Genomic DNA, 12,412 nt, shown 5'->3' on the forward strand with positions numbered 1-12,412 from the left:
AACAGTTGTCTGCATTATATGGCTGGGACTGTTAACACTCTAAACTGATAAGTTGACTGGTTTTGCAAGTATAAAGTTCCCCTGCTGTCTTGAACTTCTGAACACGGAGTTAATAAAACCAGTGTTTCTGTTTACTGTATCGCAAATGTGGTTAAATTTTTTTGGAAACTAAGAGAAAAAAGCTCTAGGGACAGTTTTCCTTTCTTCGGTTTGTTTGCTTTGCTAAATTTCTTAACTTCTGAGGCAGGCTTTGGAGTGTGGGAGGAAATGAAGCAACTAGATCGCTGTTAAAATTAGTACATAAATTTATTTCTCAAGAATGAGGCAATATTGGTATATGATGCTAACAGACACGTCCTGAAAATGGTTTGTATTTTTTCAGTGGTTTATGAGTATTTATGTAATCAATCTAAAAGTATTTGGGTATGTTAAATGTCAAAAAAAAGACACTCAGAACTTACTAGATAGTTTATGCTTTAGAAAGGTAAGTTGTCCATGTTGCAGAAACGACTTTGTTGCATCTTTTCTGACACTGTATTCTGATGGGAGTTCTGTTGTTCTTTTATATAAAAAAAAGCTTGAGTAGAAGTGCACACCGCATCAGTTGTACTCCCAGCAAAATATGGTGTAAGTGCAGGTTTTGGTTTTGTTGTACAGAGACAGCACAGTACATTATCTGTTGACATCAGACCAGTGGGCAACTTTGTAATGCCAGAATAATCATTTGGTCACTTCCTTATTGCATGGTTCTCTGCTGTTTCTGTAACATGGGCTTTAACTGAAAAGTAGTGTTAACGTAATATTCCCACAATGTCTGCAGTGTTTTGTATCAGCACAAACTAGACTGAGTTTTAGGAAATAAGTTTGCATTTCTTACTTTAAGAAATCTGCTTTCAAATATCTCTTGATACCGCTTTTTAAAAATACAGTTTTTGTCTGTTACCAATGATTTTAATTACATGCTGCGAAAAGAGCCAGACTGGTCCACTGAAGCAGATGCATCCCTAAGAATAAAATATCCTTGCCATTTTCCTGTTTCAGCATTTAATAATCTCCATATATCTCTTTCATCTTTATGGTACAAGTTTTATTCAGGAGCTTGTTTTGGCTCAGTTGTAATTAATTTGCCCTGAAGTTAGTTTCTACGCTACACTGATGTGTGGAGCAAAGCAGGAGCTAAAAAAGGGTTGCCTTTCTTCACCTTTTGGTATTTCCTTGCTCTGTGTGTCTCAAGCTGCAGAAAACAGGTAGAACTGTTAATTTTTTCTGTCTTCCTGTTCTTCAGTATTTATTGAGTAATATACATGGCTTTTCTGTCTTCGGTAAGTTGAACTTTGTTATACGTGAACCTTTCAGGCAAAGTATTCAAGTAATGTGTTGTTTGAAATTTAATATTCAAATTCACCTTTTTGTTTTGATTTTCCTAGTAATGTAATCTTCCAAAAAATGATGAACACTGAGGAAAACAGACTATAGTCATTTTTAGAAGTCTTGTTTTCATGATCAAATCTGAGAATATATATCAGGAGTGCTCCAAAAGTAACGACTCTTATTCTGTTATTTTGGCCTGCAACATCTTAGGTGAATATTGGTGGTATGTCAGTAGAAGTTGAAGCTTCCCACCAATATTCCATTGTGTTTTGTTGCCATGTGACAGATGGCAGCAGAGGTACAGTCTGACAAAATGGCATCTGATAAGGATACTCATACAGAGCAAAGTTTTGTCATTGAATTGCTCTGTGCACGAAAAAATGGCACTCAGTGATGTTCATTGGTGCTTGCTGAATGTTTATGAAGACCAAACAGTGCATGTGAGCACTGTGAGGCCTTGGGTAGTATATTTTAGCAGGGCTGACAGCCACATGAAAGATAATTCAGACAGCCTTGCAGATTTGGAGGATTGCAGGAGGAGGCTTTTGTTCATCGCTGGTAAAAATGCATAGCTAGTAGTGTTGACTGTATTGAAAAGGAGTATTATGTAGCTGAGAGTTTGCTATGCCCAGTATTATTATTGTGCTCTTTGTTTTAGTTTACATGTGTTATAGTTTACATGGGAATAAATAGGAGGCATTACTTTTGGAGTGATGTAAATATTTTTGTTGGAAGACTTCAGTTGGATTTCTGTTGGAGTTATTTTAATTATTTTCATTCCTTACTTATCACAAAGTAAGTTTTCATTCTGTATCTTGAGAATTTTTAAATCTATGCTCACAAATCCTTCAATTTGAAGTGATAACTTTCCTAAATTCTGAGCCATGGGTGGTAGGTTTTGGGGAACCAAACAAGTGACAAAACTGCAATAAATGATTGTACCTGAGGAAGAAAAAAAATGTAACTATTTTTACAAGCTGATCTTATATCTTATATACTTTAATTATCTAAGGAAATAATTATATAATAATATCTCCCTTCAGTATGGATTGATATTTTCCAGACTATTCTTAAAGGTTCTAATAAAACTTGCAACTTAAGTAATCAATCTCAAAGGAGAGCATATGCACCAGTTTAAGTAAGCTTATCTGTAAAAACAGATGTGAAATGCCATCCTATGTAATTTTTCTTAGTGAGGCCAGATTTTTATGCCATTTTCCTGTTTTGATTGACCTAATTTAATGAAGCTTCAGTATTAAAGTATTCTTTTTGATCTTGTTCGTATAGAAGTCGGTCTGGCAACAGATCACTCTCGAGACACAAGGACAGACGCAGATCCAGAAGTCCCCTGAAAAAACGATCTAGATCTAGGGAAAGGCGGAAATCAAGAAGTCGATCTCGTTCTCGGTGAGTTTCCATTCCTAAGAAATGATACTGTTCTCTTCTTAGCCTGCAGTACAAAGTTTTTGAAAAAAATCTAATGAATGTTTTAGGTGATAGTAAAGCATGGAGAGTAAATGCTTATCCCGTCCCTAGGCTTTGTCTGTGAGGCAAAAGAACAGAATGTAGATTTTTATATTGAATTGCCTAAATTTCTGCATAGAAGTCTGTATCTACGTAAAATTATAAAATGGCTTGGGTTGGAAAGGACCTTTAAAAATAATTTGGTTCCAGCCCCACTGCCATGGGAAGGGACACCTTCCAGTAGATGAGGTTGCCCAAATCCCTGTACAGCCTGACCTTGACCACTCCCAGAGATAGATGATCCACAGCTTCTCTGGGCAACCTATTCCCCTGCCTTTGCACCTCCTGAATAAAGAATTTCTTCCTAATATCTATGCTAAATTTATTCTATTTTAGTTGAAGAGCATTAGCCCTTGTCCTGTCACAACATTCCCTGATAAAGAATCTCTGCCCATCTTTCTTGTGGACCTTCTTTAAGTACTGGAAGGTTGCTCTAAGTTTTCTCCAGAGCCTTCTCTGCTATAGGCTGAACAACACCAGCTCTTTCAGCCTGTCTTCATAGGAGAGATGCTTCAGCCCTCTGATGAGTTTCACAGACTGGAGCCACTCTTAACAGCTCCATGTCTTTTGTATGATGAAGCCTCCAATGGGAATGCAGTACTCCAGGTGGGGTCTCAAGAGAGGATTAGAATGGGAAAATCAGCTGCTGGTGTACTTCTTACGTAGCTAAGAATATGATTGGCTTTTTGGGCTTAAAAAGTACATTGCCAACCCATGTTCAGTTTTGGTCCCCCACTGCCCCTCAGTTCTTCTCTGTGGGACTTGTCTGTCAGGGCCCCCATCCAGCCTGTATTCATGTTTTGGATTGTCCCAGTCCAGGTGCAGAACCTTGCAACTTGGCCTTGTTGAACTTCATGAGTTTCACAGAGACCTACCCCTCAAGCTTTACAGGGTCCCTCTGGATGTCATCTCCAGCATGTCAGTCACACCACACAACTTGGTGCAAACTCGCTGAGGTTGCGTTCAGTCCCACTGTCCATGTTACTGACAAAGGTGTTAAACAGTATCAGTCCCAACACTGAACCCTGAGGAATGCCAGACATCACTGCTGTCTACTTTGACCCCAAGCCATTGACTACAGCCCACTGAATGTGACTGTTTAGCCAATTCCTTATCTACTGAGTGGTCTGTCAAATTAATGTCTCTGCATATTAGGAGACAAGAATGTCATGCAGGAATGTATGAAGTGCTTTGCACAAGTCCAGGTTGGTTACATCAGTTCTTTTCCCTTTTCCAACAATGCTGTAATCCCATTATAGAAGGCCACCAAATTTGATGGGCATCGTTTACCCTTAGAGAAGCTATGCTGGCTGTCCCCTATAATCTCTGTTTGCCATTTCCAGGGGGATCAGCTCCATGATCTCACCAAGCATGGAGGTGAGACTAAGTGCCCTGTGGTTCTTTTTTTCTGGTTTTAAAAATGAAGGTTATGTTTCCCCTTTTTCAGTCACTGGAAATTCAGTGATTTCCAGGGAAATTCCAACACAATATTTATAAAGCGCATGTGGATACTTCATAGTAGAAATCTTGGTAATTTTCTTCTTTCATCTCCTTAATGCCCTGACTCATTTAAAGGGAGTTTCATTGTTTTTGTTTTTTAAGAGGAGTACTTTGGGAAAGAGAACTGCGAGACTTTGTACCTTGGTGGGAACAGTTATGAGTAGTTTATGTAGTCAGGCTTTGTTGATAGCTGACAAAATGTTTTTATTCTCTCTTGCACTTGTCTGACAGAGTTTATTAAGATATCTACTCACTGTAAGGGCCAAGTCTGGTGACATCTGTATAATAACTAACTGGAAGGTGTTTCTGGTGGCACTGTGAGATCCCTTGCTATTGTAGGGATAGCTTGCCGTCTCATCTTTATGGACTTAGACTGTATCTGTGAGACATGTAAATAAATATTTGCCAGAACCTGATAGGTAAAGAACATAAAACAACCTGCTGTGCATTAGGAGTTGAGGAAATATGTAACTAAAGGCTTGATTGAATGAAGAAAAGTGGGGTCTGTGCTTGGGGTCTTTCCAGTCTGAATGGGTCTCTTTGGGAATCTTTCAAAATCCTGGGCTAGACAGCAATACTGAAAGAAAAAGCAAATTAAGTCTGGTTGTTCCTGTGGATGTGAAAAGGCCTATTGATGAACTTCTTATAATGTGCTTTATCCTGTTTTTGTGAAGAACTATTGGTTTTCATATATCCTTGAGGCAGGTCACATGCATATCCACTAGGTGGGATGTTGGGGAGTCTTGCACTTCCAAGTAATCCTATGCCAAAATGTAGAGTAGTATTCCAACCAGAGCTATAATTTAGTCAGTTTTTCAATTTGACTTGGTTACTAGAACACATGCTTAAGTTTTTCTCACGGTATTTCTTTTTATGAACAGGTGTAATTCTGCTTGTTCTATAGAAGTTGACCTTATCTGTTACCCTTGCTTATATTTTTACTGTCATAAAATTTTCCTATAGTTACATAATTTTCAAGTTCCTGATAACATCATAGATGATTGAATTGTCTTGAGTTTTGACCTTACATTTTTTACTTTTAAGGGAACTTAATCTGTGAAATTTACACCCCGGTTTTGGTTTCTCTGTATTTACTAGTGTTGGACTTGCAAGCAGTTCCAGGATGTTGATGTGAGAGAGCACTGTAGAATTAAGATTTCTGTCATTATTCGTATGGGGCTGGTTAATTTCCAGTCTGTGTTATATGGATCCAATTTTAGAAAGAAATGGATTTAGAAATGGTAGCGTTTGTCTCAGGACTCAGACAAATGTAGAACATCTGTGTATGTATAATAAGAATTACAAGGTAAAGAAACTTTAATACCATCTCTCAGTACAAATGAATTTGAATTCTAATTTCCAGACACTTTGTAGCTGTGTAGTCTATCCCTCATGGTAAAGTTGAGTGAAAAAGTAGAATTTTACATAATAGTTCTTTTTCAACAGACATAGTTTCTCTTGAGCATTTACTGTATGCTGAAGACTAAGTTTTAGTTTTTATCAGGAAATTCTAAGATGAGTTAATGGATTTGTGTTTGGCTTTTCACAGGGACAAGAAAAGAGACAAAGAAAAGGTCAAGGAAAAAGAAAAGACCAAAGAAAAGGAGAGAGACCGAGACAAGGAGAAGGAAAGAGACCGGGATAGAGACAAAGAAAGGGAAAGAGAGAGAGATAAAGAGAGAAGTAGGGATAAAGACAGGGAGAAAGACAAAGATCGAAACAAAGATCGAGAGAGAGTCAAAGACAGGGATAGAGACAGGGACAAGGAAAGGGGAAAGGAGAAAGATGAGAAGGAAAAAGACAGGGAAGATGTAGATCAGAACAAAGAAAAAGATGATGACAAAGATGGGGAGAAGGACAGAGAGAAGATGAGGGATAGGGAGGGAGATAAGGACAAGGGAGGGGACAAAGACAGAGAAAAAGAAAAGGAAAAAGATGGGGACAGGGAGAGGGAGCGAGAAAAAGAGAGAGATGATAAAAAGAAGAAAGATAAGAGATCCAGAACTCCCCCAAGAAGCTATAGCTCTTCAAGAAGATCACGTAGCTCCAGCAGGTTTGTTATTTTGAATTTTTTTAATGCTTTTTTGAACTTAGAAGCACAACAAAATAAGTCTCTTTTTCATGTGTCAGTACTACCATTTTGATAATTCAGTTTTTGTTCTTTTGTTTAGTGTATTTCCCAGTGAAGTAAAATGAATTACAAAAAAATCTGTGTCATACCTGGAGGAGTGTAGTCTGTTGTTGGGCTGCTGGTGCTTGCCTTTCACTTAAACATACAGTAGAGTATTTGAGGGCAATAAGTAGATGGTTGTTGTGCCATTTCTCTGTGTTGGAGCCAACAAATGTTTTGATGGAGGGGCATCACACATTGTCCTGATGAAAGTATGAGTCATTGTTGCATAATTTCTTGGTTACTTGTATAGAGTCATTCAGTATGCTTTGATTCAAAAATCACAGACTCCTGGCTCCAGTAGGACCACTCAGAAATTGAAACAGTCTCTTCAGAGCAGCTAGTCTAGCTAGAAAAAAAAAAAAAAGGCAATCGTTGGCCTTATATTCCAGGTGACAGTACTGGAGCCAGTTCTCTTGAAAATTATCATTGGCCTAGCCAGTGGGACTGAACACACTCTCAGCAAGTCTGCAGACAATACTGAACTGGTAGGAGCTTTTAGTGTGTAAAAGGGCTGTGCTGCCAGTCAAAGAAACATAAACAGAGTTGAAAAATGAGCTGATGGACATCTCTTGGAGCTGAACAAACAGATGTACTGAGTCCCGCAGCTGTGCAGGAGTAGCTTCATGGACCGGTACAGTGAGGATGCTGACTGGTTGGAAGGCCAGCTGGCAGAGAAAGAACTGATAGTTCTGTTGGACCCCAAGAGGAGCATGAGTCAGCAGTGCACCTTTGCAGTCAAGAAAAAGAGCAGTATGCTGAGCAGCTCTTTAAAAAGAAGAGAGTTGTGAGCCGACAAGGAAGGTGACACGTGGCCTTTCTCAGTGCTGGTGGTGCCAAATCTGGAATCCAGCGTCCAGTTTTTGGCCTTCCAGTTGCAAGAGAGAAACAGACCTAACTGGAATGTATCCATTGAAGAGCCACAAAGCTAATGAAGTGTCTTGGAGCACCAGTCTTACAAGGAGAGTCTGGGAGAGCTGGGTTTCTTTATTCTGGAGAGGAGAAGGCTGGGGAATGTTCTAACAGAGCGGTCAAGTTTCCTGTGGGAAAGTGTAAACAAAGAATGTAGGAAGAGTGGAGGCAGATTCTTTTCAGGGTTGGCCAGGGAAAGAGCTAAAGGAAGTAGGCACGTACTGTGGTCTGAACGATCAGGTAGTAAGGTGGACTGGCTGAAGGAAAGGAGTGAGAGAGAGTTGTGGTCAGTGGGACTGAGTCTAGCTGGAGGCCTCTATCTTGTGGATTCCCTCAAGGGGCGGTACTGGGACCAGTACTATTCAGTATATTCATTAATGACTTGAATGAGGGTGGCACAAAACTAGGAGGAGGGGCTAACATGCCAGAAAGCTGTACTGACATCCATCAAGACCTGGACAGGCTGGAGAATTGGGCAGGGAGAAATTTAATGAAATGTAACAAGGGCAGGTGTTGAGTCTTGTGTCTGGGCAAGAACCCCAAGTATCAATATAGGTTGGGGACTGACCTGTTGGAGAACAGCACAGGGAGAAGGGAGCCATCTGTCCTGGGTGTATTAGAAGTGGTATGTGTAGTAGGCTGAGAGAGGTTCTCTTCCCCCTCTGCTCTGCCGTGATGAGACCGCATCTGGAGTATTGTGTCCAGTTCTGGGCCCCTCAGTTCAGGAAGGACAGGGAACTGCTTGAGAGAATCCAGTGCAGAGCCACAAAGATGGTTAAGGAAGATGGGTGTCTTTAGCTTGGATGAGGCTGAGGGGTGTCCTCATTAATGTTTATAAATAAATAAAGGGTGAGTGTCAGGAAGATGGAGCCAGGTTCTTCTCAGTGATATCCAGTTACAGGACAAGAGGCTGTGGGTGTAGACTGGAACATAAGAGGTTCCACATAAGTATGAGAAAAAAACCTCTCAGTGAGGGTAACAGAACACTGGATCAGGCTGCCCAGAGAGGTTGCAGGGTCTCCCTCTCTGGCATCGCTCAAAACCCTCCTGAACGTATTCCTGTGTGAGCTGATCTAGGTGCTCCTTCCTGCTCTGGCAGAGGGATTGACCTAGTTGATCTTTCAGGGTCTCTTCCAGTCCCTGACATTCTGTGATACTGAAATACAGCAAAATATTTTTTTTTTCTAATGATTAAGTTGTGGCGGTTTTTGTTTTGTTTTGTTTTCTGGGAAGCCTAGAGCCTGTTGCCCAGAAAGACTGAGGAGATTTTATCCATAGAGATGCTCAGAGCCTGACTAGATGTGTCCCTGGGTAACCTACTGTAGTTGACCTTGTTTTGAGTGAGGCCTGGAATAGGGTTAAGCAAATTTCAGAGTTATTCCAGCTTCTGTAGCTATTACTGTCTCTAAAAGTATCTGACAGTAAGTTGGGCTGCTAAGCCCCAGTTAGCTTGTATTTAAGGGAGTCTGTTTACTTTGGTGACTGACTGCCTAGTTGACAATTGAAAATCAGAGTCTGAAAATACAGATTTGGTACTGTTTGAACACAAATAAGTTACGTGGTTATCCATAGACATGCAGGAAAGCAGTAAAAATGTCCATTTTGTCTGTAGATAAAAATGCATTTCCAGTATTCTTAAAATGAAAAAATGCACTGATAAACATGGGGGTGTTCAAAATGAGATGCGTGTTAACCAGTAAACCAGTGTTATCTCCAGTGTAACCTTGAGAGTACTTTATATTTCTGTTTATATCTCTGTCCTTCAGAAGGTCGGGCCACATGATACTGTCAGAGTATTAATCTAGTTAGTTTTAAAAAACATGTCTTAATATATCCTTCTGTGACTCATCTATTAACTTTTGGTTCCTTGGACTTTATAAAGATCAGAGAAGTTAGATGTTGATTGCAAATGCTGGAATGCATAATTATATCTTTTGTGAAATCATAGAATCACCAAGGTTGGAAAAGACCCAGAGGATCATCCAGTCCAACCATCCACCCATCGCCAGTAGTTCTCACTAAACCATGTCCCTCAACACAAGGTCCAAAAGTTCCTTGAATGCCTCCACTCTCAGTGACTCCACCACCTCCCTGGGCAGCCCATTCCAGTGCCTGACCACTCTTTCAGAGAAGTAATATTTCCTAACGTCCAGCCTGAATCTCCCCTGGGGCAGCTTGAAGCCATTCCCTCTATTCCTATCACCCAATTACATGAGAGAAGAGGCCGACCTCCAGTTCTGTACAATCTCCCTTCAGATAGTTATAAAGACCAATAAGGTCTCCCCTGAGCCTCCTCCAGTCTGAACAATCCCAGCTCCTTAAGCCACTCCTCATAAGGCCTGTGCTCCAGAGCTGTCACCAACTTTGTCTCCCTTTGAACACGCTTCAGGGAATATGTTGAAATGCACTCTCATTTATCTTTTCTGCTCTTCACCAGTTTCCTATTCCTATAGGAAACTCTTCATGTTTCCTATTCCATGAAGAGAGCGGAAAGAGTACTTTGACAGCTAGAGGATTTGCATTTTTTGTTGAACAAAGCTTTAATTCCTTGGGTTTTGATGTGTTTTAACATGTGTCTCTATATGTTAACTAGGTAATAAATGTTCTGTTGTATTTAAAACCAAACTCTAGAATAGAAACTAAGTAAATCCATTTGTGTAAAGAAGCTGTTGTGAGCTGTTAAGAGCTCCTTGGTACATTAGAGGGTGATAAATATGTTTGTTGAGCGTAGGCCGATAGGCAAATAATAAATGGGCTGTTTTTAATTTTGACAACAGCTTGAGCTGTATTATGAAGTGTTTGCTTCTGAACTTCAGTCATGCTGAACTGAAGTTCTGGTGATCCTGAGTATTTAAGTTCTAAAGTTTATATTGCTGAAATTATACCTTTTGTCTTGATGTAGCTTCTCATTCAATTGGAATCTTCTCTTGATTGAAGAGATTCTTATTTTATACAGTGTTAGTAGATGTTTCATTTGTCAGGTTTAAGTACAAGCACGGGTGGGTAAGCATGAAACTAAAATCTGAAAAGACACAATCTTTTTTTTCTACTTCATTTTTGTATTCTCCCTTTTCCCACCACTCTGGAACATGAAAAAATTCTTCTGTTTTGTGTAGTGTAGAAATCATTGTATATAATGTTAAACTCGGGAATGTTTACTTAGCTGTTAGGACAGTTCATTTTAAGAGGATTTATATGGTTCATGAGTTTATTATTTGTTGTTTTTTGCTGACTTTGAATTTTTTGTCATGCAGAGAAAGACGCAAGAGGAAGAGTAGAAGTCTTTCTAAGTCTCCTAAAACATCCAAAGGAACAAAAAGAAAGTCGTCACGAACTCCTTCTCCAAGAAGGTCAGTTTGGTGTAAACATACACATTGTCAGTTTGACGTAAACATTAGTGAGAAATAAGGAAGATACTATGTTTTGTTGAATTGAAATACAACTTAGAAACCAGCATTCCGAAAGAAACAGGTCAATTTCTAATTTCTTCCTTTTTATTTTATTTTTATTTTATTTTATTTTATTTTATTTTATTTTATTTTATTTTATTTGCATGCGTAGAGATATCTGATAAAAAGTGGATGCAGACAATTTCTGTTGGTCAGCGTGATCCAGTTTTAATTCAAAAAACAATCAGAAAACTTCAGGGATTTTAGATTTGTTACACTTTGAAATATCACCTGTCTGTCTGTGAGACAAATGTTCTCTGAAAGCCCTTCCTCAAGTGAGGTTCAGTTCACTTTTCCCTTTGCTATCACTGTGCACTCTAAACATGTTTTCCTTAGCTCTCTTCAGTAAAAAAATCCTCTTCTCTGTCTGTTTTTTGTTGTTGTTGTTGTTTGTTTTTTGCAACTAAGTGGTTTGATTGAACCTTTCATGGAGAAAACAAACCAGGATACGAACGTTCATAGCTACTGTGCTGTGCAGTACAGTTCATGTAAGCTCTGGTAGTTCGTTTGCTATTTTTGGATCAAATCTGATTTGAGCAAAAATTTTTCTTGAACAGAAACAAGAAAGAAAAGAAAAGAGAAAGAGATACTTGTAATGAAGGAAGAGAACGAGAACGCTCCACCTCCAAGAAAAAAAGTAGTAAAGAGAAAGAGGGAAGGGAGAAATCTGACAAAAGCACCACTGCTTTGAAGGTAAGCTCTGCAATCAAGTGATGATAAATAGAGTGAAATGATAACTGGAATGTCCTTCTTTCTTTTTTTCTTCATTTTCCTCTTTTTCCTTAGCAAATAATTGCCACTTGAAACAATTGAGGTTAGCTTCTGCAGGAGACGAAAGTTTTCTGTGATTATTAGTAGGCCAGCTTTTGTGTTTGAAATTTACTCGACCACCAGGAACATGTATGTATAGTCTACCAAAACACGTTGGTTTTGTTTCTCTCTCTTTTCTGTTTTGTGCCAAGTGTTAAGAATTGTTTGGCTGTGTATCTGTGAAAGGATCCAGGAAGCTGACTGTAGCTCTGTAGTCGGCTTCTGGGACAACTTGACTGTTAAAATATTAATTTTTTTAATGCATTTTTCACTCTGCAGTGCAGCCTGTCCCTGGTTGCTTTGGTCCTGGGCTGTGCGTTGAACTCTGCAGGAAGTAAAATGAAGATCTGGGGAAGAATAGTCTGGGATTTTCTCTTGCAAAATAGAAGGTCGTTTGATTAAGAAAAGAGTGATGATTAAACCTTTATGTTGAAAAGCAGTGTGCCTTAAAGAGTAGCTTGCTGTATTCAGAATGATTCGGCAATTATAAAACATCTGATATGTGTGATATGTGACCACAGTCTGCTTGCTGGAGAACTCTGGTAAAATGCATGAGTTAAGTCACAAAATATATGAAATGGAATTAGTAATTCTGTTTTATTTAGGATATGTGGTAAATTCTTAACGTTCCACTATACTGTTTGCTGTTTTATCTGGATATTAGAGGTAAGGACAG

General features: G+C 39.1%; 1 protein-coding gene across 16 annotated transcripts in view; it reads left to right on the forward strand.

Moving 5' to 3' along the window:
- Window positions 1-12,412, forward strand: part of SREK1 (splicing regulatory glutamic acid and lysine rich protein 1) — a 40,186-nt gene that overhangs the window by 21,823 nt on the left and 5,951 nt on the right. For 7 of the 16 annotated variants that reach the window (XM_085528339.1, XM_085528341.1, XM_085528334.1 and 4 more), the window contains 5 exons: window positions 2,659-2,778; window positions 5,945-6,448; window positions 10,732-10,827; window positions 11,484-11,619; window positions 12,016-12,125. In XM_085528339.1, coding sequence (XP_085384465.1) covers window positions 2,659-2,778; window positions 5,945-6,448; window positions 10,732-10,827; window positions 11,484-11,619; window positions 12,016-12,125 — 966 coding nt within the window. The remainder of the gene's footprint in view (window positions 1-2,658; window positions 2,779-5,944; window positions 6,449-10,731; window positions 10,828-11,483; window positions 11,620-12,015; window positions 12,126-12,412) is intronic. The other 9 variants (XM_085528337.1, XM_085528338.1, XM_015848561.3 and 6 more) reach the window with 3 other exon arrangements.

Source organism: Coturnix japonica, chromosome Z (genome assembly GCF_054131305.1).
Source record: "Coturnix japonica strain WE chromosome Z, WE-NBRP24, whole genome shotgun sequence".
Classification (NCBI taxonomy): domain Eukaryota; kingdom Metazoa; phylum Chordata; class Aves; order Galliformes; family Phasianidae; genus Coturnix; species Coturnix japonica.